Source organism: Cupressus sempervirens, chromosome 9 (assembly GCF_028749045.1).
Source record: "Cupressus sempervirens isolate cs-2001-9-10 chromosome 9, ASM2874904v1, whole genome shotgun sequence".
Taxonomy (NCBI): domain Eukaryota; kingdom Viridiplantae; phylum Streptophyta; class Pinopsida; order Cupressales; family Cupressaceae; genus Cupressus; species Cupressus sempervirens.
Window position 1 is genome coordinate 351757307 of NC_143126.1, and position 23123 is coordinate 351780429.

A 23123-nucleotide genomic window follows, 5' to 3' on the forward strand; every position below is an offset into this window, starting at 1 on the left:
TAACAGGGTTCCTATCTGGGTCCGACTTCCGAATCTCCTGATGCATCTCTAGCTAGATTCTGTTTTAGAAACTATTGAGGATGCTATCGGTGATTTTTTATATGTGGACTCAGACACTTTTGATGTTCTCCATTCGATGTGTGCACAAATTCTTGTAGAGATGGATGTCTCAAAGGGCCTTCTAGAGAAGATTTGTTTGGCCTCCTTGCGGGGCTCCTAGATCCAAATGTTGGATTACGAAGGTATCCTTTTTCGCTGTAGCAAATGTCATATGACAAGTCACATTGTTGCTCGTTGTGCTGTTGTGAAGACCAAATCAAGGTGACCACCTTCCTAGTGGTTAGGGGCCTCTTCTGAGCACTATACGGTGCTTAAGTCCACGGATGTGCCCCTGGAACTTGTGGATGACTCTCGCCCTATAGACGAGTCTCCCTTGCTGATGAATATTCGATGCCAGTGGTTGCAGAGGAAGTCCGAACTTCTGGTCTAGATCTTGTTCCATCTCTTGCGCCTACCCTTGTATCAAATGCTCTTCCTAGGGAGAATGTTGTTGCTTCTACTTCCCCTGGTTTCCACTGTTTAGTTTCTTCTAGGGATTGGATTGCTAAGGTAGCAAAGGTGGAGGATGGTTGGATTGCAGTAAAAAGAAAAAAATCTAAGCCCTCTACTCCTTTAGAAATGAATCTCTGGTTGTGCAAGGGAGGCTCTAAATCAAAGGGAAAATTGTGAGCTCCCTTATAGTGACTGGTTTTTTGGAGGCTGATCTTTTAGTTCAGATTTTTGCCTCCTAGTTGGATGTTTGGTTTTGGCTAGTGATAGGCTTTTCTGTCACCATGGTTACCCATTGTTTGGGGGGTGACCGGCTCCTCTTTTGTTTGTTGTACTTTTGCATCTGTGCTTATTGAAAATCTTAAGATTTGTACAAGGCTTCAGGCACCCTTCAAAACCTGTTCTTCTTAATAAAAAGCGATGGTTCATGTAGTGGAATGATGTATTGATGTTCTTTTATGATTGTGAAAGAATGCTTCCTATAAATAACTTAGATAATCAATTAAATAAATCAAAACTTATTACATGTAAATCTTCATTATGGAGCCTTAGAGAAATGTAATCTTGTTGTTAACATAATTATGCGTATGTATCTTCTTATCATTTCATTGCTTCCACACTATTTCATTTTTGTACAACTTTTAAATTTAATTTCTTTTTAGCAAGATTAGTGACTTTGGTAGGTTAATTTCTCTAGGATCCTATGCGGGGCCTTACAAAACATTTCATACTTTGTTTGAGTTGATGAGTGGTACAACAAGCCTTACAAATATAGTTTTTCCATGCAATATATTAAGTCTTCAAGACATTTCACATCTTAAAAGACTTCCAGAAGTTGTTCTCGAGCTTGTTGAAAATTTTACAACAATAAATAATGACAACTTCCAACTTATTTCTTATGCAACTTTGGAGAAATGACATACGTATGATATTTATGCACTTGGAAATCCATCATATAAATTGAATGATGTTATAAATCATACAATATTTCTTTATGATTCGTTTTGAAGACTATTGCTCCTTAGACTTCAATTGTAGATGCTTTCATGGATAGGCTACAAGGGATCAACAAAGAAATCAGAAAATTCCATGATGTATATTCTGTTTTGGAAGACACACTTCCAAGAATGTTAGAAATATTCTAGGTTAGGTACCCATAACTTGGATTCTCAACACGAATTGGAGCTTGTTGTTTAGAAATGATAATAGTAACCCATTTCTTATCATCCCTTTTGCTACACCATTTGTATGAATTGGAGAGAGATTTTTGGGCATTATATTATGGCCACTCTTAGGAGTCTTCCTTGACAAATAATAGATCAGTTTGTTAATTTGGAGCTTGTTGTTTGGTTGCAAGTTAGTCACAACATTTCATGGGCTGCTCTGATTTATGAGAGTTGGCACACTATTCTTTCTCAAGGTAGTGCTTGGAGTTGATTTCGTAGCACTTTTGAATTGATTTGGCACAACATAATGTTTATCACACATGCTTATACTTGAAAAGTTCATTGGCATTGCTATTGTCTTTTGTGGAGCACGACAAAATCAAACTAAAATTTACTAATTTCAATTTTGAGCTGCAATGACTTTTGTTCTCTTCAAATCTTCCAAATTAAAAGAGTTCATCTTAAGAAGGTTTGTGTTGTGAACTTTGGTAGCCTACTCTCAATGGTTGTTTAGGACAATGAATTTCTACATGTTTTAGTTCATCTTTTGGAAATCCTTGGAGTTGGAACAATGACAAGTTTCACAAGTATTGATGACTGTATCATAATAGTACAATGAAGGCATGTTCTATCTTTGAGATCCTTTGGTAATGAGCTTGTTGAACTCTTGCAAAGAGTTGTTTCCGTTTTAGAAAGAAGAGTGGAGGAATTCACATTTTCTTGTATGACTCTACAAGACACATTGAGGTGATACTTTGAGTATTCTAGTTGTGGGCAAAATCCCAATCTTAGTACTACTATGCACTCTCTAATCTGCCTATGGCTGACTTTAATTCTAGGCTAAATATGACTTGGATGACTTCACTAGGCAAGCAATTACGTACTTTATGGTTTTGGTTGGTTGGTAAATATGATTTGATCATAGAGATGGATCTTAAGTTACAACCATACTCGTATCTCATATATTTTCAGTAGGTTTTCAGATCAATTAATGTTGTCCTTGCATTTTCATGTCAGTAACAAAGGCATCTTTTCATAGGAAGATGGTTGTTAAGCTTTAGCAAGCTATGGGGTAATTGGTTGTTAGTGTTCTTGAGAACACAATTTATTTATTTGGTGCTTCCTCTTTGGTAAGTGGCAATCACTATAAACATTACAAGGAGAAGGTGTGCATCAGTTTTGGATGGCATCTCACCAATTGCATTAGTTTGGGCGTTTGTCTTCAAAACTCTCCTTTTGACACTTAGAGATCAAGTGTCAATGTCATGATTTCAATTGGCAACCATAGAGGGGATTCCCTAGTTGGTAGATTGCAAAGTCATGATGATGATTGATTTGCTTCTTTTTGGGATGTCATTAAGAGATATTGTTTTATTGTTCTTTATGGCAAACTAGATTTTCTCCTCTATTGCCCACGATCATGATTGATAGTTAGTTGATGCAATTTTCTCTGAGATGCCTCGGCAAGATATATTACATAGCATTGAGCTCAGGCATTGTTAGGGTTTTCAATATAGGTGTTGATGAAGATTATTTTTCTGGGTTACATGAGAGGAGATTGTAATTTGAGCATGTTGGTTTGCTAGTTGTGATCAAAGTGGTGCAACATTAGCATGGCAATTCCTTTATGAGGTTAATATGGAACCCTGAGATCACTCAGGATTTGCAATTTGGTAGTTGAGGATGCTATATGGGAGAGCAATCAGATCTTGCAACATCAAGAGATGAAATTGTTTGGGGACAGACAATTTTGGGAAAGATAAGCTGTAATGTCCCCTTTATAGAATTTATTTTATGATATTGTTGTTGGCCTATTTTCCTATGGTCCTGTAGGGTAACCCAAACATAAAGGGACCTTATAGGCCATTTGGCATAGGTGGTTTTGGTTGCAGATATTTCTCAAGTGTTTTGAGGCAATTTTGGGTGCACTTGATATTTATAGAAAGTCATTCTGGGCATAACTAGATCTCCAGTGGCAGCAACATGTCAATGGCAAATGTTTAATATGAACAGAGGATTTATTAATCATTGATATGATTTATTGTGCATAAGTAAAGTTAGTTTAAAAAGTTAAATATTTAACTTCATAAATGCTAAGACTACAGTCGTGGGAATTTTTTTATTAAATGAGTTTCCCTTTATTTAATATTAATAACATATTGGAGACATAAATGTTTGGAGACTTAAGATTAAAGTTAAAAAAAATCATAGAAAAATAGGAATTGTAATAAAATGGGGGAGAAAAGCAATCAAGGAAAATTAGGAGTCACAAGAAAATAGGAGAGGAAAAAAAATTCCCCCAAAAAATAGTAAATGGCAAAAAGGTAATTTTGTTTATCCTAAATTGTCAAGGTAAGGGAATAAGCTCTAATAAAAATGTTATAAAAGAGACTGAAGAGCTCTCTTTCAACATGCTTGGTTGAATGCTGTATAAAAGTTCTAATTGTAATATTTTGGTGATGTATTGATGTTAGGGTTTGAAGCCTTTTATATTTGCTGATTGTTAATTGTTGTAAACATTTATGTTCATTTCCAGCAAATGGGTATGTTAAACTCATGCTTATAATCTGATTTAATCATCTGGGTATTCTCAGTTTCAAAAATATCATTTCATTTTCAGAATTGTACCAGATTTTGGGTGATTAAGTTTAAAGGTTTCCAGCAAATTATTATTGTTATTTATTTGCAATACAAATCTGCCCTTCAATTATATTTTCTTTTCTCTTCAAGGTTTCTAAATAAAAGACAGACAAGGCTGTCTGTTACACACACTAACAAGGGATAAAGAGATCACCGGATTCTAGGGAAATACTTTATTTAGAAAATATTTAGCTCTGGACTAGCTGAAGCAACAGAAAATGCCATTATAGAAAGGCTCTCTCTCTTCGAAGTTTGAACTTCACAAGTTTACTTCAGTTAATACTGTAATGAGCATCAAAAGCATCTAGAGGATCTCATACAGGTGGTAACAATATAGAAGCATCTCTCCATGGATGATGGTAAATTCTTCCTATTGACTTGAACTCAATAATCTTAATCTTTTTTCACCTTGAGAAATCTTCATTGCAACAGGAGCACTTTAATATCACAAAAGTGAAAATGACCACTGAGATTTTTGTGAGGGCAGCACTTGTGAATGACAGGTCTTATAAACCTGACTGCAGTGGTCTGCTTCAATTTCATCTAGAATCTCTAGCATAGGAGTCATGTTATAATCTATATATAGGATTGTTCATTGGTGTATAAGTCTGATAGATAATTATACATGTGCTGTAAAAGTTGCCAGAGTTCTGAGTCTGGGACTGGGCATCTTTCAATAGCCTGCCCAAGAGCATTGTGCGGAAATGGAGTATAGTCTGCTACAGTCAAATTTCATACATGCTAGTGAACTATTTATCCCTGCAGAATCCATATTGCATTCCATAGTTTGGAAGATTACTGATGTGAACTTTTTGATCTTTGGATATATAAATAGTAAATACAAACGGAGAGGGCCCTGATATCTCCATTGGATACATTCTACTGAACTTTTATGTATCTCTGAAGAATCTGACATTGCATTCCATAACTTGGAAGGATTCCTGATGCAATTATTTTAATTTTTTATTTTTGATTGGATAAGAATATATGTTAAGTCTGCAAATTGAACCACACATGAAATAGATTGGAACAAAGGGGAAATTATACTTGTTGACCTTTTCAAAATAAAGCAACATAGCATAACCACTAACATTTATATACTGCCCCAGTAGATTTTAACTCTCAGCATATCAAGAGCTCATGGTGGTAGTAGATCTAAAAATTGCCTCTACTTGAAAACTAGAGTTAAGAAAATATCTTTATTAGTGATGCTGTTAGTCCATGCACATGTAGCCTAACAGGAGGGTTTGTATACATCAAGAAAAGACAGCTTCCGTTCCTATTATCTACCCTGTTATAGTGCTGCATAGTCGAGATAATTGTGTAAAACAGGGCAAATGCTCAACCATGATTTAAAATAAGGGTATTTCATTCATGTTTGAAGGAAAAGAAAGGACAATTTCTCTACTCCCTTTGCTTAGGTTTATAAAAAGGTACATATTTTCAGAAAATTATTATGCAGTCATGCATAGTGACAAATATGTAGTCAGAAATCTTTTTGACGGGCCAAATCCATTCTGAAAAACTTAAGGGTAGTTCAAAATATAAGTATCCTCAATGGCCACTTGAGTTTTGATCAATTGAATGATGTATTGTACAACTTGTTGGGTCTGACAGGTTATATAAACTAATGATTCTATTGTATTCTTTGAGGGAATGCCCATGATAGCCAAAAGACCCGAATAATCTCCATTATTTCTTTGTTATTGCTTTTAGAATTATACGCAGCAGCCTGGTTGCAGAGCCGTTAAAACATTTTCATTTTGTCTTGGTTTCATTGATTTAGACCGTCTATGAAAAAATCATTCATTATAGTCAATCTTTGTATCAATCAAAGACACTCGACAGTTGCGGTAGTCAAAGACAATAGTAAACCTGGTAAGCAGATTCATGCAAAGAATACCAGATGTGTACTCAGAAAGATGTAACTGAGTTGAGCCACCAGATACATAAACAGCATTAACCTTCTTAAAGCAGTGACCAGCAACTTCAAGCTCATCAATTAGTGCTCTGTGAACCTGTAAGCAAGAAAAGCCCTTGAAATTATTATAACAGCATAAAAATGATATGATTTCAATAGTAATAGTATTACTTCTTGATGTGCTAGGAGAATAAATTATGTTGAAATAAATACCGTGTTTGCTTCTCCTGTTGAACTTATTCCTCTTAAGTTTGCTTGCCCACCAGTTTGCAAATTTCCAAATTTTTCTGCTTTTGAATTAAAGATGACATCAACTCCACTGCCTCCAGTATCAAGAAGTAAAATTAACTGTTTCCCGTTGATCTTAGCAGATATATTTGGCACATTCTTCAGAAAGAAGATTCTCTGCAAAATATGTGGGAGAATTCGTAAGTACGGAAGCTATGGGCAAAGTTAATTGTATGAATGTTTAGAGAGTATTTATTAGAATGCTTATGGATACTAGTTTGGACATTGAAATTGTGCATACCTCCCATTTCAGAGGCTTCTGGCATTTGTCTTCATACTGAGAAGGATCCAACAAAAAAATCTTGTTTTCTTTGCATGATATCTGTGATCGTTAGTTTGGTAAGAAACACACGCTTCTTCTATAACCAACCAAATTTTTTAATGATAACTGTCATTTAGAAAAGAATTTCAAAAATAATGCCTACAAACGAACTAAGAAACGTAGTACTTAACACTCTTAAGAGCTTAAATTAGTTAAGAAAATAAAGAAGCTTATATGGCAGCCAATATAAATTCTAAGAACCAGTTCAATACTACATAAGCTTTCTTTCAAATTCCATTAGGTAACATAATTCCAAAATCTATCTATTTTTCAGTATCTTGCTCATGTTCCTAATCTGGTTACCATGTATGATGAAAAGTGATGTCCCCTTTAGGAGCTTAGCATAAACATTTGGAAAGTTGCATAAGAACTAAGTGACCGGTTCAAATCTGGATATAGATGCGAGTATGAGAAGTGTACATGGATATGTGAATTTATTTGTGGGTTTTGGATGCATTTGGGTATGTGTGTGTGTGTGTGTGTGTATAATATTATAGGAATTTACAGAATTAAATCATTTCATCACACTAAAAATCTGAGGTATTCTTGGCATCTACATCCAGATTCAAACCAGTACCTTAGCTTAAAGTTTGTGCTTATTAGATTAAAAATCTGAGACATTACCGGCTCAAAAATATTTAAACGTGGAATACTGCTTTCTTATACATCTAAGGCTCATGCATTGAAAACAAAGAGATTTGTTTCATGCTGTCTGGATAACATTGAATAAATATCCATTAATTTATTGACAGCGAGAACAAAAATATGCAGTTCTAACCTTATGAATTGCCCAGACATAATGAGATGCTAATATTAACTCCCACAATGAAAAGTAGGTATAGATGACTACTACAGTGTTAGTTCCTCACCAACACCTTCCAAAGACACCTCCAAGGTCTGCAACAGTCTATTGAGTGCAATTATAACTATTTATTATTTTACTATGAAGCTTGCATTCATTTCCTGAGTATTGCTGTAGCTTCCCTGTGAAAAACTCAGAGAGGGGGTTGTAATGATCCAACCCACGCAACAATCTTTCTACCAAATAAAACCCGTACAAGATTCTGTGGGACAGTACGGTGCAATTGGAATTTGGAGTACAGATGCCAATTTGGATCAGCACAAACGATATGGAGGCCGTATAGTGTTTGAGTGACAGCACGGTATGATGGGTGGAGATGAGCCGTACACCAAGGAGGTGAAGGCCGTACGGCATGGAGAAGCCCGTACGGTGGGCAGTAGAGTCTGTACGGTAGATAGGCTTTATGGGAAGGAGGCACAATGGCCGTATGGAGGAGGGTGGAGGAACAAAAAAGCCGTATGGTGAATGCAGAACAAAGCCATATGATGGATTCAAGAGGGTCAAAACAAGGCCGTACAGTGTGATTCTAGAGAGTTATACAGTCTGTGGTGGGCGTATGGTATGGGGCTGCTTTCAATGATGTTGTACGGATGTAATAGGGTGTTTATAAAATGATCGAATCACTTGATACAATCAAGATAAAACTTCGAACAAGAAATGGAAAGTGAACACAAACATTCAATTAACATTTGTAGTATGATGGTGCTCCGATTTGCCAGATCCGAGCGAAGTATTACAAGCAACGGAATAGGGTGAGGGTTGAATCCCACCAAAACCGGAATAGCCAAGTAGGGAAGATCTTTCACTTCCGAAATGGCGGACAACAGAGAATCCCAACTAGAATTCGCAATACAAAGAAATAATCCAAAATGCATACCTATAGACTACCTACAAGCCGTGCTTAAAAACGTGTCACAAAATTTTTCGAGGGTGTAAAAAGATAGCCGACGGCAACACAAACTACGGAAACGAAATAAAAATGGGTCCGAGATATATTAAATCAATCGGCCCATTAACAATAGTTTCATAAATGATTTATTTTATAATGGTAACATTACAGGGGTGAATTAGGATTTTAAGTATTTAAATCAGAGAGCAAGTTAAAATGCAAACATGAAGCACAAGAGCACAAACGTTTATCTCGTGGAAACCCTTTTGGGTAAAAACCAAGGTATACTAATCTTCTCAAACAATGGGCCACAACCCTACACATTAAGGCTTCAACCATTCAATCATCATAGGCTCCAACCTTTAAGACCAGCTACTCTTGTTAAAATAAATGTCTCCAACTAGAATTCACACTAGAAGCTACAACTTCTGGATCACTCCATCGAATCCGATATGTGAGAAGGAACACTACCGAGCTTAAGCTTTAGCTTTACACATAAATTGATGAAGACTCCAAGACTAATACAAGGTAAATCAAGCCTTCCAAACTGCACTTATCAAACCAATGTTGGCCTTATATCAACATGCCTTAGACAAATTTTCCAGAAACCGCAAGACTGATCTTTCAATTTGTATCCCCTGATCAAGATGAGATCCCCCTTCTTACTTTTCAAAATTGCTTAGTATTCTCTATCACAGCCTGTCACTATACATCCAATTATGTTTTCAAACATGCTTATTAGACTCAGCTATCGATTCTATATGTCACCATGCTGCTCAAAAGTGTTTAACAAAAAAAACTCAAAAACAAGCATACACATGCCCCTCAGACAAATCTGTCCCACACACATCTGCGCTATTAACTTGTTTGAAAACTGCAGAAAAAAAAAATCTCCACACTCCCACGATGCTTCCTAATATCCAAAAAAAGCCACGAAGCCAAGACCTCATTGGTGATCAACATCCGTTATTTTCATCATTTGAACTCAGCTCATCGAACAGTCCCTAAAAACAATTGTCCACTTCACTTCCAATATTGGCTCTTCTCTATTCTAGGTGTCAATATTTACAGAGAATATCGTCGGGTGGATAGTTTGCAACTGACAATTTTGAGTAGTCACAAAATAGAATGACCAACCATAATGTGTGAGACAAAGTCTCTCCTACTTTAAAGGGAAGGGTCCCCCTTCTCACCGTTCTTTGGATCAACTCTAGGTAAGCAAGAAGTTGAGAGATTTTGAAAGGGTATTACCAATATTCTTTCCTCTTAACATTCATAAAAGAATCCGCTCAAGTGGAGCAAGTAATGGGCAAGATGAAACCTCTAACAACATTTCTATCTAAAGTTGTAAACGGTGATACCGATAAACCAACACTAACTCAAAGGCTAGCTGAAAGCGTCTTAGTTACTGGGTTCAAACCTTGCTGCCCAAATTCAAGTTCATGCTCGGGTTTGATGCAGGTCCAGGTAGGGCCCTTATTTTGGACTGTGGGTCCGCTCGAACCCGAGCGGACCCATAGTCCAAAATAAGGGCCTTGCTCGGACTTGCAGCGAACCTGGGCGGGCCCATGGCGAATTCAGGAGGACCTGCAACGAACTTGGGAGGACCCACGACAAACCAAGAGGACCTATAGGTTTCTCTTAATTTTTTGTATATATATATATATATACATATATGTATGCACACATCACGAACCCACCTAGGAACCCAAATGGGAAATTTTTTTTTTGCCTAAACCCATGAATTTGAACCCCAAACTCGAATGCGTCCTTGAACCCGAATCAACAACTTGGATCAAAGCGTACCAGTTTGGCTCTAAGTCTAGTCTTAATCTATGCTATAAGAATAACCTTTACTATTAGGGCACAAAAACTTCTAGAAGTAAAGAATTTTAACTATTTTTGTGAATTAAGGTGATACAAGTTACAGTCAAAGCTTCAATCTATGTATCACAACTCCCAGTCAAAGCTTCGGCTTCGATTGCTTCTTAACTCACTATGCTCTATTATTGAACCCACAATAAAAACATGAATCAAAGACAAAAGGCACAAAATACAGTTGAAACTTCTAATTTGCTCTATCACAATTGCTTCCAGTCAAAGCTTCGAATCTGATTGCTTCTTTTATTCACTTTTCTCCCAAATTCGTACTACACAATCAAAGTTATGCTTGCACAAGTTTGGTAGAGCTTTCTTGCATACAATAAAAGATGATTTTTACAATGAGGGGGCACTCTTTTATAAAGGCAAAGAAGTTGAGAAAAAGATGGAGGAAAAAGTGGGAGCAACTCAACCAACTTTGACCCAGTCTAACTAATGAGAGAAATTATTGGATCAAATGTCATAAGGACATAAAAATTGCATTACATGTAATTACACAATTTCATGCAATACATTCTCTTCAATCTACAAACACAAAAGCTAAAGAAGAAAGAAGACAAAGTTGAAACAATACTAGGGATTCTTCTAAAGGGCCTTGTACTTGGTGATGCTTGCAGAATCAGGGATTCATGTATTCTGCACCATTGCATCCTCGTCTATGAGTTTCTAGTTGTCATTTGAAAACTTGATGTGATCAAGCTTTTTTTCGTTCAAGTTTTCATGAATTCTCTTTTGTAAATTGGCACATTATGAAATCTTTGACACTTTGAAAACCTTCTCAATGGTGTTCGAATGTAAACTTGGAACAACTTTCCCGTCAACATCTGCAAATTTTTTTTCCGAAGCAAAATGCTTGGCGCATTCCTACACAAACTTAGGTTCTCAGACAACCATTGGAAAAGTGGAGAACAAATGAATTACTGCTTCCTGACGATCAAAGCATATCTTCTCAATAGGATGTCTCTATTCTTTGAAGTTCTGACATATCTTGAAGAGTGTACTACAACATGAAGATGAGACATCGTCCAATGAGATTGGATCCATGAAAACTTTGGGATTTGAGTTACAATGATGAATCCATGAGGGACGAGTGTTTGCAGTATGGAGTAGATACTTATGGAACACATATGATGGCTGGAAATGAACCGGAAAGCATATGTATTTGGGTGGAAAAGATCAAAATTGGACTCTCAAGGGTACATTGCATGTGGGCAAAGATGGACTTTTGTGGGATGACCAAGAATGCAAGTTATGGATGTGTGCAAATGACAACTTTGGTGTTTAATGAGTGACCTACCAAAGTCAGATTCTCCAGATGCAATTACATGTAATCATGACTTGGTGTAATCATGTAATTAGGTTTGAAAGATAAGATTAAATGTAAACGGGTTTGGAAAATGGATTTATATGTAATTGCAAATGAAGGACATTGATGCAATATGCTTTGACATGAATTGGTGGGATACAAAAAGATGTGATGGATTTGCATGGAAAGGTGGAAAGTGAAATGGATGCAATATGCACTTGCATTCTTGGAAAAAATTCTTCAACTTTCTTCCAAAACAAGCAAGCAAACAAATAAACAAAACAATAACATACCCTTTGCTTTGACTCAAACTTGACAAAATATCGAGTTGCTCTCCTATATGCAATTTCAAAATTCGAATTTGAGGAAATTTGAAACATGTGAAAATGAAGGTTTTCATCTTATTTAAAAGAAAATGCACTTTTTGGCATGTCTTTGGACAAATGTGAAATAACAAGCCATAATATGCAACAAAATAGCAAGATAAGCATGAATGAATGCGCAAGATTGAAAATGTCCACTTACTTGGAGATCAAAATAGGAAGATTTAGACTTGAAGACCAATTCTCCTCCAAATCCGGATCCACAACCAACTTGACTCTTTCAATCTTGCAAGTAATGGATATTGATGAGCATTTTATGAAACGTTTTTGTCTGCAAATGCCAAAAACATGATCTTTAAACCCCCAAACGCAAAATATTTTTAGGACAAAAACATGCCCTCTAAATGCATGTAAATGAGTTGTTTTTGGCAAGAAATGACAAAAATGTGATCTCCAAATGCATATGCATGCATTAAAACTCAAAAATGCCCCTTCCCAATGCATATTTATGCGCTAGAAACATTGATTTCTGGACATTTTTATAAAAAAGGTGGCCTTTTCAAGCAAAACTCTGGGTCGTTTTTGCAAAAACGTGGCTCACAAATGCATATATATTGATTGTTTTTACTTGTGAATGCAAAAATGACTTCCCCAAATGATATTAGATGGATCTAAAAGCAAAAACGTGGAAGAAAATTGCAAAAACCTGATGAAAAACCCAATTTTCTGGGCGTTTTTAGCAAAAACGTGGCCAAATAATGGAAGTTTTTGAAATTTTTTTGACTTGGGAAAGAAAAAAACGGGTCACTCAAATGCATTTGCATGTGTTGGAATGCAAAATCAAGGTCAATGGATGCATTTACATGTTTAAAATACATTCACATGATGGTTGGAAGTGCAAATCACACTCTCAAGACCTCATTACATATTTTAAATATGTAATACATGCCATGTGTTTGGACGTTTTTGGCTTTGGAATGCAAAAACAGGGTCTTGGAGGGTGATTACATGAGTTCTGAATGCAAAATTGGATTCTCCAAGACACATCACATGTAAAATCCTTTGGTTGGAAGTGCATTTACATGTAAATGGACTCTTAGAAGTCCATTACATATTTCAAATATGCATCTACATGTTTAAAATTAGACTCTAGACGTGCATTTGCACATTGACATGTTTTAGTGCAAATCGCACTCTAGAAGGGTGTTTGCATGTTTTAAAATGCATGGGACTTGGTCTCTTATTCAAATTGCACTCCGCAAGGGTCACTGCATATTTTAAAAAGGCTCCATGATGCAAATCGCACTCTTGGAGACCCATTGCACATTTTGAAACGCATGCATTTACATGTTTTAAATGTTTTAAAATGTCTTTTTAGTGCAAAATTGTGGTCTCTAGAGGCATTTGCATATTTACATGTAAATGGGTTGAAATTTGAAAGACATGTAATTGCACAACTTAAGTGATCAAGTAAGCACATGTCTAATTGATTTTTGAGAAAATATCACTTAATTGAATCAAAAGTAATATTTACATAATAGAATTAACCTATTATGTCCAAATATCATTTCAAAAAGTAATATTTAACTTGTATGTTTTAAATATAACATAAAGTTACTCCAAAAAAAATCAAACTAAATAGTTAATATAGTCACTTAAGTAAAAAATTAAAAAGCAACTCAACTTAAAAATATAACATAAAGTGCACTATAGTTACTTTAAGTGATAAATTTAAATGATGAAGTAACTTAAAAACATAACATAAAGTGATTTTAACTTTTAAGTTATATTTTTCAAAAAGTAAATGTCAACATTAAAATATAGCATGATATTTTACATTATGCATGGCCATCTTGAGAGTCCACCTTTTGGGCACTAAAATGATCATATCTTTTGATTGCTAACTATGATCAAGCCCTAAGATAGACCAAATTGAAGGAAAAACCGAAAGCAATGATTTGAGCAAAACCAAAAGACCAAAAGCTAACAAACACACTCAAAAACAAGAAAAAGGACATTGAAGGCTTCAAGCATAGGCTCAACAAACACAAAAACTAAAAAGACTGCACAAAAGCCTTCAATAAAAGGATTCATTACATCATTTGGAGTCAATTGGTTGATCAATGTTATCCAATTAAATAACGAACTAACTTTCAGAAATGCAAAACTAAGTTGAAAAAGTTTTGTACTGTTACCTACATTTTGTGGTGACAAAATGAAAAACAACAGATATTACATTTTTATTTACTAAATGACTTCCAATAATGTATTGTCAGATTGGGTGATACCCTGTCACTTATTAGGGAAAAATGTCTTTGCAAATTCATCTAACTCGTAGACCACGTGGCATCTGACAGTTACAAAAACATCTACAATAAACTTAGACTACAATATATAAACTAACAAATTTTGAGTCCTTTCAACAAATATAAATTAAGCACTCAGCCTCATTTGCCAAGTGTCTTCCGAGAGGACTCCATGCACATAATTATCATCTATTCCAAAGCAGCATGGATGACTGATATTGCTAGTGTTGTTAGATCTAGAAACCTGTCAGTGAGGAACAACATAAGAAGAGTAACGATAGAAAGAAAATACAAAGCGCACACCCAATTACAAGCACGGCAAACATTAATGGTCCAACTAATGACATATCAAAAAGAATGACAAGTAGGCACCATAGCAGTTCAACAAAGTAAGCACACAAGTAGCTCACAAACCCCAAGTCGATGAACGACCTCAAGCTGCTCAAACACCTCAAGCTCCTGAAGTTGGTGAAACACCTCAAGCTGCTCAAACATGAATTTGGTGAACTTGACATCAATGAAGAAAATATCCAACAATCTCCCCTTTTTCTCGTTGATAGCAATCCATATCAAATCAACTCCCCCTAAAAACATGTTGGCTAAATCTTTTGTAAACCATTGTAACCATAGCTTACAAAATGAGAACTTTAGGTAATGGTGTAGTGAGATAAATCTCTCCTCTTAGCAATAGGGGAGGCTCCCTTCTTATCTTAGTTGACTACAACAAAGAACTAACTGGAATTAACAAAAGGGTGGTTTATTGAATCAATTCCTCTTTTTTCAGTAATGATTTTACATTACCAACTACTACTTGCAATTAGACAAAAGGAATCCATCGCTATGGTAATACCAGTGGCTAAGTATTGACGTAAGAACAACCTTAAGACAACAGTTATATCTTAACTAATGTGCTTGATAGCAAGAACCCAAAATCTTCTACAAGCAATCTTCTTGAAACAAAAACACGAACAACTAATAAAGCTCAAACTCTTTATTCAAGTATCCAATTATGAAAAATATACTAAGAAATCAAGCTCAAAGTCTTCAAATCCTAGTACTTGCAGCCACTATCAAATTAGATTAATCTCGTTTATGAAAGCTCAAAGTCTTTCAAAAACAACATCAAACACTCAAATGCTTTCAAAGAGAGAAGTAACAAAGATGAATGAATCAATGTAACATAAGAGATAACGATCAATTCCAACTACAAAGCAACAAAAACTGGAATCGGATTGGAATCGGCAAGGCCGAATCGAATCATGATATGGTATTGATATGGGCCCACATAGGTCCGTTTGAAGGAGTTCAAGAATGCTCTTAGACTTATGTTCACTGGAATGGAAAGGAGTTTTAGGGATCTTTCCTAATGCACATCCTTTACATATTCCTTCATGTTCCGATTTAAGGTTGGGTAGACCTTTTACAATTTTCTCTATAGAAGGTAATGCTCTAAAGTTTAAATGTCCTAGTCTCCTATGCCAAATTTCATTTGTCTTTCCAGTTTCATGATTTAGTGCTAGATTTGTGGAATTACGAAGTTTGTTTAAACTTCCTTCTCAAACTCCAATAGAAATAACATTTTTTATGTTTGAATTCTTCATCTAGCTACTTTATTTTCTTGAAAAGCAATTCAATATCCTTGATCTGCTACACTGGATATAGAGATAAGGTTTCTTTTAATTCTAGAAACAAATAGGTCATCTTTTAGGTGTAAGTTAACTCTGGTTATACTTAGATGTGCTAAACATGTCCCAATTTCTTTCACAGGGTAAGTAGAGTTGTCGCCTATTGTCACTTCTTCAGTTGAATATTCTTCAAAAGTCTCAAATTTATCTCTAAATCTGGTTATATGTTTGGAAGCTCCACTGTCAACTATCCAGGTGTTTTTATTGGAGTTAATCTCACTACATAGGGCAAGGTAGAACAATGAGTATTTTTCATTCTTGTCTTCTAATTCCTTGACTTCGGCCATGTTGACTAGACTTTTCTTCCTTTCTAGACAATACATGTGAGTATGTCCAAATTTGTCACATTTATAACATTGAACTTTTGACAGGTCTCGTTTCTTATAGTTTTTCTTCCCTCTCTTCATTTTGAATTTTCCCTTTTTTATTGCTTGAATTTATATGCAATGCTTGAATCTCTTCCTCTTTGTTAGAGATGATACATCTTGAGATTAATCGAGCCTCTTCTTGGGTACATTCATTTTTTAGTAGATCAAATTTGGGTATAGATGGACGAATGATGTACTGAATAAATGATTCCCATGATATTGGTAATCCTCTAAGAGCTATAGAGATAATTCGACATCTTCAACATTGTTTTCAATGGTAGAGAGTTGATCTCTTAATTCAAAGACTTTGGAGAAATAGGAGGTGATTATATCTCCTTTATCCATCTTGATAGTTAGAAGTTGTTGCTTTAATGTAAGCAATATGCTTGCATTGTTTATCTCAAATGTGTCTTGAATAATTTTGAACACATCATAAGCGGTTATAAGTTTTGCTATTGATTGGAGAATATGATCTTTAACTCCATCAACAATAATTTTCTTGGCCTTATTATTCCGTCTTTTCCAGGTTATCAATTCCGTTTCATCTTTGGGTAATTCCTTGTTTTCCTCTACAAATGATTGCAATTCAAGTTCTTGGAATATTGTTGTGATTTGAATTTTCCAATAAACGAAGTTGGAGGCACCTTCTAGTCTATCCTTAACTCTGATATTGTTCACCATGATTGATTTGATTGAGTAAAGAAGCATTTCAGTGATCTTGAAGCAAAAAAAATCATAGTTGGTTCAAAGGCTTGTTCTACCAATGAAGCTTTGATACCATGTTTAAGGAACTTGGATCTGAGGTAGAGTTTATTTAATGTGAATTCAGATGTTTATGAAATCTTCTTTTATAATCAATTGAAGATCTATTTATCTATCTATCTATATAATGTTTTTCTGATCTCAATGTTGGCTTTGATTCTTAGTCTTCAATCAATTAAGGTTGTTTTGAAACTTCAAGTAAATCATAATGATCTTTATTAAATGTAACAAGTGAATGCAGATATATTAGACTGAAGGTAATAACATGTGTTGCATTGATGCTTTTCCATCGATCTTCTCTTTCAACATATAGTATTGGGAGGAGTCATGTCTGATTGTATAGACATGACTCTATGTGTCCTTTGGGCTCGCAAGGTCATGTCTATACAAAGAATGACCCTTAACTAATCGTGTCTTTAACCAATACAATAGTAACATATTCATTTGTTCTAATTGGTGATACCAAGACATGTAATACTAATCACAATCGATGATCACAAATTATGTCATGTCTCGAAATTTTAATGTAATTTTTTAAAATTAAATTAATTAACAAATTGGTCCCAGAATTTAAATAATATAAGGACCTTTAATTAGTTACTTTAATTAATAAATATGTGACCCAAGATAATATTTGTATGTGTGGTTCCGATTGATTTAGTATATCTCGGCCCCATTTTTATATTAGTGTCCATTGGTAAGTGTTGCCGTCGATTATCTTTGTACACCCTTGGAAACGTTTTCCTCGACGGATATTTAAGCACGGCTTGTAGGTAGTCATAGGTATGCGATTGGATTATTTCTTTTGTACTGCGAATTCCAGTGGGGATTCTCTGTAATTCGCCATTTCGGAAGTGAAAGATCTTCCCTATTTGGCTCGTGCGGTTTCGGTGGGATTCACCCCTCACCCTATTCCATCTTTGTACTGCTTGGCTCGGATCTGGCAAATCAGAGTGTTATCTGTATATGGAAATACCATCTAGTAACAAGTGTGTATCTTTTATACTCTAGCTTCTACAAACTCTCGTGTTTAATATATGTTATTCTACATTCTAAGTGGCATTGTCGAATCCCTTGCATCACCCCTACCTCCGTACACCCTCTTGTACCATCGTATGGGCACATTGGCCTCCAATCATCACTGTATGGTTTACATCCAAACATTGTACGACTTCATATATCTCTGTACACTCGATTTGTGTCACGCTCTAAACCATTCTATCCAAACGATTCCATGAGTTGGGAATGTTTGAATGCTGGCTTAGAGCTCCCTATCCACGGAGTGCAAGAAGTTAGTATTCAAGCATGAAGGCTCTCAGCCAAGCCTTAGAAATGTACTTCTTGCTAGTAAACCATGCAAAGGGAGGTTCTTTGAGACAAGAGCAAGAGTGCAAATATCTTCAAGGAATCCCTCAAGAATGCAATGCAAGTATGGAAACTAAGCTAAGATGATAATGCAAAATGCAGCTATGTTAAGCATGTATGAGAGTATTACAAAACCAAAATATTAAGCTACGTGAGATTATTGCAAGAATGAAAGCTAAACTAACATGCAACTATGCTAAGAATACCATATGATCCTATGCTAATATGATGGAATGAGAGAATGTAGACAAGGAGTGAGAAGTTCTCCACAAAGCTTCCAAGAAACCTGTTAGAAAACCTGCAGCATAACAATATTCAAAAGATGGATTCATTGAGGGGGAAAGCTCTCTCCCTTTTAAAGATGTACGGACGACAGAGATCAAGATGAAGATGGTGGATGATCAACAGTGGAATTCAAAAATAGGTGTGATCCATGTGCACACACAAGTCAACCAATAGAATATAAGTTGACTTGTCATATAAGACAAAAGTCACAAAGCCTTTTCTTTTAATTGCAAAATAGAAAAAGGACTTTATGTGTGCACTTTAAGTGGGTTAGAAGAATGGGGTGTTTTATTTAATTAAAAGGGGACATGTTCTTTTAATCAAATAATGAACTTATGATAGCATAGTCAAACTATAGGTTATAATCAAATAAATTGATTATTAGCAATTTGGTCTAAGTAAATGATTAAATTAATTTAGCCAAAATGCTGAGAAGGGGGCTAATAGTCTAGATGACCATTTTTAGGTGATTACATTTGCCCCTCTTTGACTAATGCGTGATCGATCTGGGAACACATTATGTCAAAGAAAATCGAAGCCAAGTAGGCGATGACAGATATAGATATCTGATTCCAAAGAATGAAATGCAGAAATAGATAGCAAGTCTTGAATGCACAGCCTGATAGCGGTAGTACTGAACATTTAGGAAGATGATGTTAGGATCCGAAAAGAATTCTAACATCTAGCAAAGCGAATAGATCGAGAGCAAGTGATAAGGTCAAACAAATGCTCCTAAGAAATAGATAGCTGTAACAATCAGCAATAGAGTATTTTTGCCCCCTCGGGATCGAAATCGAAATGAGGTAAGAGAATGCAGAAACTAGATAGACATGAGAAAATCGAGATATAGCAATGTCCGATATGACAGATAAATGATTAGAGCCCAAGAATGACTATAAGAAAGTGATAAAATGCCCCAGTTTGACTAGAGTTGACCATGAAGGACACAGTGTAAAATTAGGTCAAATCTAGTAGAAAGATGATTTTAGACATGAAAAGGTGAATTGAAGTGGATATGATGGATAGAAATGATGAAGTCATGAAGAAAAGAAGATGCCCCAGCGATGATTCAAAGATTAGACCTCAAACGGTTAGCTAACTGCTCAGAAGAAGGTAAAATTTTAAAATGCGATTTTGACCATCAAGATGAACTCGGATTTCGATTTCGATCCCGAAAATGGATCCAAGACGTCGAAATTAGCTAGGGGTGCAATTTTTGCGCAATTCCAAGGAGTTTGAAAATTAGGTCAAAATGAGGTTGGAGGCTATAAAAGGGGTCCAAGTGTCATTTTCACTATTCATTTGTCTTTTTGTTATTTGAGAGATTTTGTGTGGTCCACATAGCATCATGGCTCAGGCGAACATTCCTCTTCATCGAAACTGTTTTGAGCGCAGCCGGTTGCACAACCGGCCAGAGCGATATGGGGCGCCGGTAAGTAATTACATTTTTGTCTCTTTTTCGAGCTTTTTGTGAGTTTTTCGCACGTTTTTAAGTTTTTTGAAAAAAAAAGTTGCGTGATACTTTTAAAGTATCGCACAGGCCTAAAAAAACTGTCGCGTGACACTTTTTTCAAAACAAAGTATCGCACCGTTCAGGAAAATGTGTCGCCCCAGCCATACCCAAATGTCGTACGACAAAAAAATGTCGCACGCAGTGTAAAAAAGTGTCGCACGACACTGTTTCAAAAAATGTGTAAAAAGTGTCGTACGGCTAGTTTTGTAGTTTTTCTTAATGCTTTTTTTCGTCATGTGACTATTACTAATGATTGCTTGTTTTACCTGGACAGGAGGTATTCCCGGCATTACTAATTAGAGCTCCCAGGGTGGTTGGTTTGCGCGTTGTGCAGCATTTGAGCGATGAGGAGCAGACTACGCTAGTGGCCATGGGCTTGCGTTGGGTTGTACGGATGCCCCATGTTTGGGCAAACCACGGTTTGCTGTCTGCACTGGCAGAGAGGTGGCATAGCGAGCATAACACCTTTCACTTACCGACCGACGAGGCGTCAATTACCTTGGAGGACGTATATCGCATTCTGCGAGTGCCATGCCACGGCGAGCCTGTAAGTTACTTGGTTAGTAGTTTGTTGATTTAGCCATTTCAATGTTGGATGCCAGGTGTACTGATGTTAAGTTTTGGTGATGGCACAGGTGTACTATGATACGACCCTGACAGAGGGGCGAGCGCGAGTGCAGGAGCTTTTCTAGGATGTGACCATTCTGGATCGTCACCTGAGTTGGGAGAGATTGATAATTGAGTATGGATATGATTATCCTTTGCCCAGCTTGTTATGCTCTTTGGTAGCCCAGGCCCTGGTGACAGACTGAGGCCAGAAGGGCTTTCCACTAGGATGGGGTCGACTGGTATATGATCTGATCTCCCGACCACGTAGGATGGCATGGGGGCCTGCGATACTGGCAGAGATGTACCACGAGCTTCATGAGATAGTATACCATGAGGGTGGGTCATGGGGATGCGGAGCAGTGTTAGCGCAGATCTGGGCTTGGGAGCACATCACTGTGATCTGACCACGGGTGCAGCCACGAGAGCGCAGCCAGCCGTATATTTTTTGCTATAGAGGTTTCATCCCACAGAGGCATAGTGGAGATGTGACCTATTACTGACGCCTGTTTGATGAGCTGACAGCATTCACATGGCGACTATACCGGGAGTGTCAGCGGTGGTCAGATTCATGGGAGTTAGACTATATGCGGTATAGCAGACCGTTGGTGGGTCGGAGCACAGACATTGTGCAGCGGTTTGTGATCAGTCGCGTATGGCGGCAGTTTGCAGAGCGACAGGTGGTGTCAGTGGAGACCACTACCTATGCCCGGATGCGCATAGATGAGGGATTGGGATGGCTGCCGATGCTAAACTATCAGACAACAGTTCGGGATACCGCAGCAGTAGTGGCGACTCCCTGGGATTATCGCCCAGATGTGGCAGATGCAGGGGCTGATCCGGGGTATCTTTATGAGATGCAGAGACACCCGTTCCCCCGGTTCACACATCCAGATGCAGCACCTGCAGGAGTGGGAGGTGGAGGTGGCGGCGGAGGAGGCGGAGGAGGAGGAGGCGGAGGGAGAGGGAGAGGGGGGAGGCAGATGGAGGGGGAGAGTTCCCGAGCAGGGCGGAGGAGGATGCGAGCGCAGGCGGCAAAGGAGTCCTCAGAGTTTGATGGTGATGATGGTGGAGAGGAGGAGGTGCCCTTGAGGAGACGGCGAGCGGTGAGGGTAGAGGCACCTGCAGAGCAGCCAGTAGGAGGAGAGGAGCAGGGTGCGAGGATCCGTGCCTTGGAGGCAGAGTTGTAGGCAGCTTGGGTGACCATTGCAGTACGGGATCAGCAGCTGATGGATGAGCGAGCACGAGCAGATGAGCTGCGCCAAGAGCGGGATACTGCGAGGCGAGAGGCAACGCATCATGGTGCTCGAGCTGCATACTATTATGCCGCCTATAGGAGTGTGGTACCACCAGGATAGGGTCTTCCTGATTATTCGGAGCGAGCGGGCAGATTAGAGGGTGCAGTGCAGGCACCAGATAGGAGACAGGCTCCTCCACCAGGGCCAGCACCAGCCGCAGAGGGTGGCAGTCAGACATGACATTGTGTTTTGATTTGTACCTCATGTATTTTTGAGACATATATCCAGATTTTGGATCTCACATTTGTATATGTACCATGAGACATTTGATATATATATATGAGATACTGGGTTTATCAATATTCTTGCGTACTTGTCTCAAAATGTATGTTTCAGCTTTCATGTGATGTTTTAGTTTTTGTTTTCAGCTCATGTATGTGTATATGCTTATGTGTATTGATTTTGATCTCTCATATGGATGGTATAGACTTAAATGTTTTTGTGAAAATGTGACACTTGGATAGATCGTATGTGATGAGTTTTTGGATTAACCCCTTGTGATGACAGGATAGCAAAGAAATGTGGCGAAAGATTAAGAAGGTGAAAAGATATGTAGAAGCGAAAGATAAAAGCAGCTAGCTGATATGTCCATGAAAAAGATGAAGAGAGAGAGCTCTTCCCACATGTAGGAATGTGCAACTAGAAAAAAAATGACATGAACCTAAAATGCAAGCTACTATGCAAAGTGGTTTACCAGCAAGAAACTCATAACATTTAGACTCTTAATTTCATCATTGAGCGTTTATTAGGGACATCATGAGATCATACAACCATCACTAGTATAACCA

General features: G+C 37.1%; 1 protein-coding gene across 3 annotated transcripts in view; it reads right to left on the reverse strand.

Annotated features, from left to right (window-relative positions):
• Nucleotides 1–5703: 5703 nt before the first annotated feature.
• LOC149538756 (uncharacterized) overlaps nucleotides 5704–23123 on the reverse strand; it is a 288434-nt gene continuing 271014 nt past the window's right edge. For all 3 annotated transcript variants that reach the window (XM_089800082.1, XM_089800083.1, XM_089800081.1), the window contains 3 exons: nucleotides 6806–6886; nucleotides 6490–6681; nucleotides 5704–6373 (listed from right to left, as the gene is read on the reverse strand). In XM_089800082.1, the coding sequence (XP_089656208.1) occupies nucleotides 6158–6373; nucleotides 6490–6681; nucleotides 6806–6886 (489 nt within the window). In that variant the 3' untranslated portion in view covers nucleotides 5704–6157. The remainder of the gene's footprint in view (nucleotides 6374–6489; nucleotides 6682–6805; nucleotides 6887–23123) is intronic.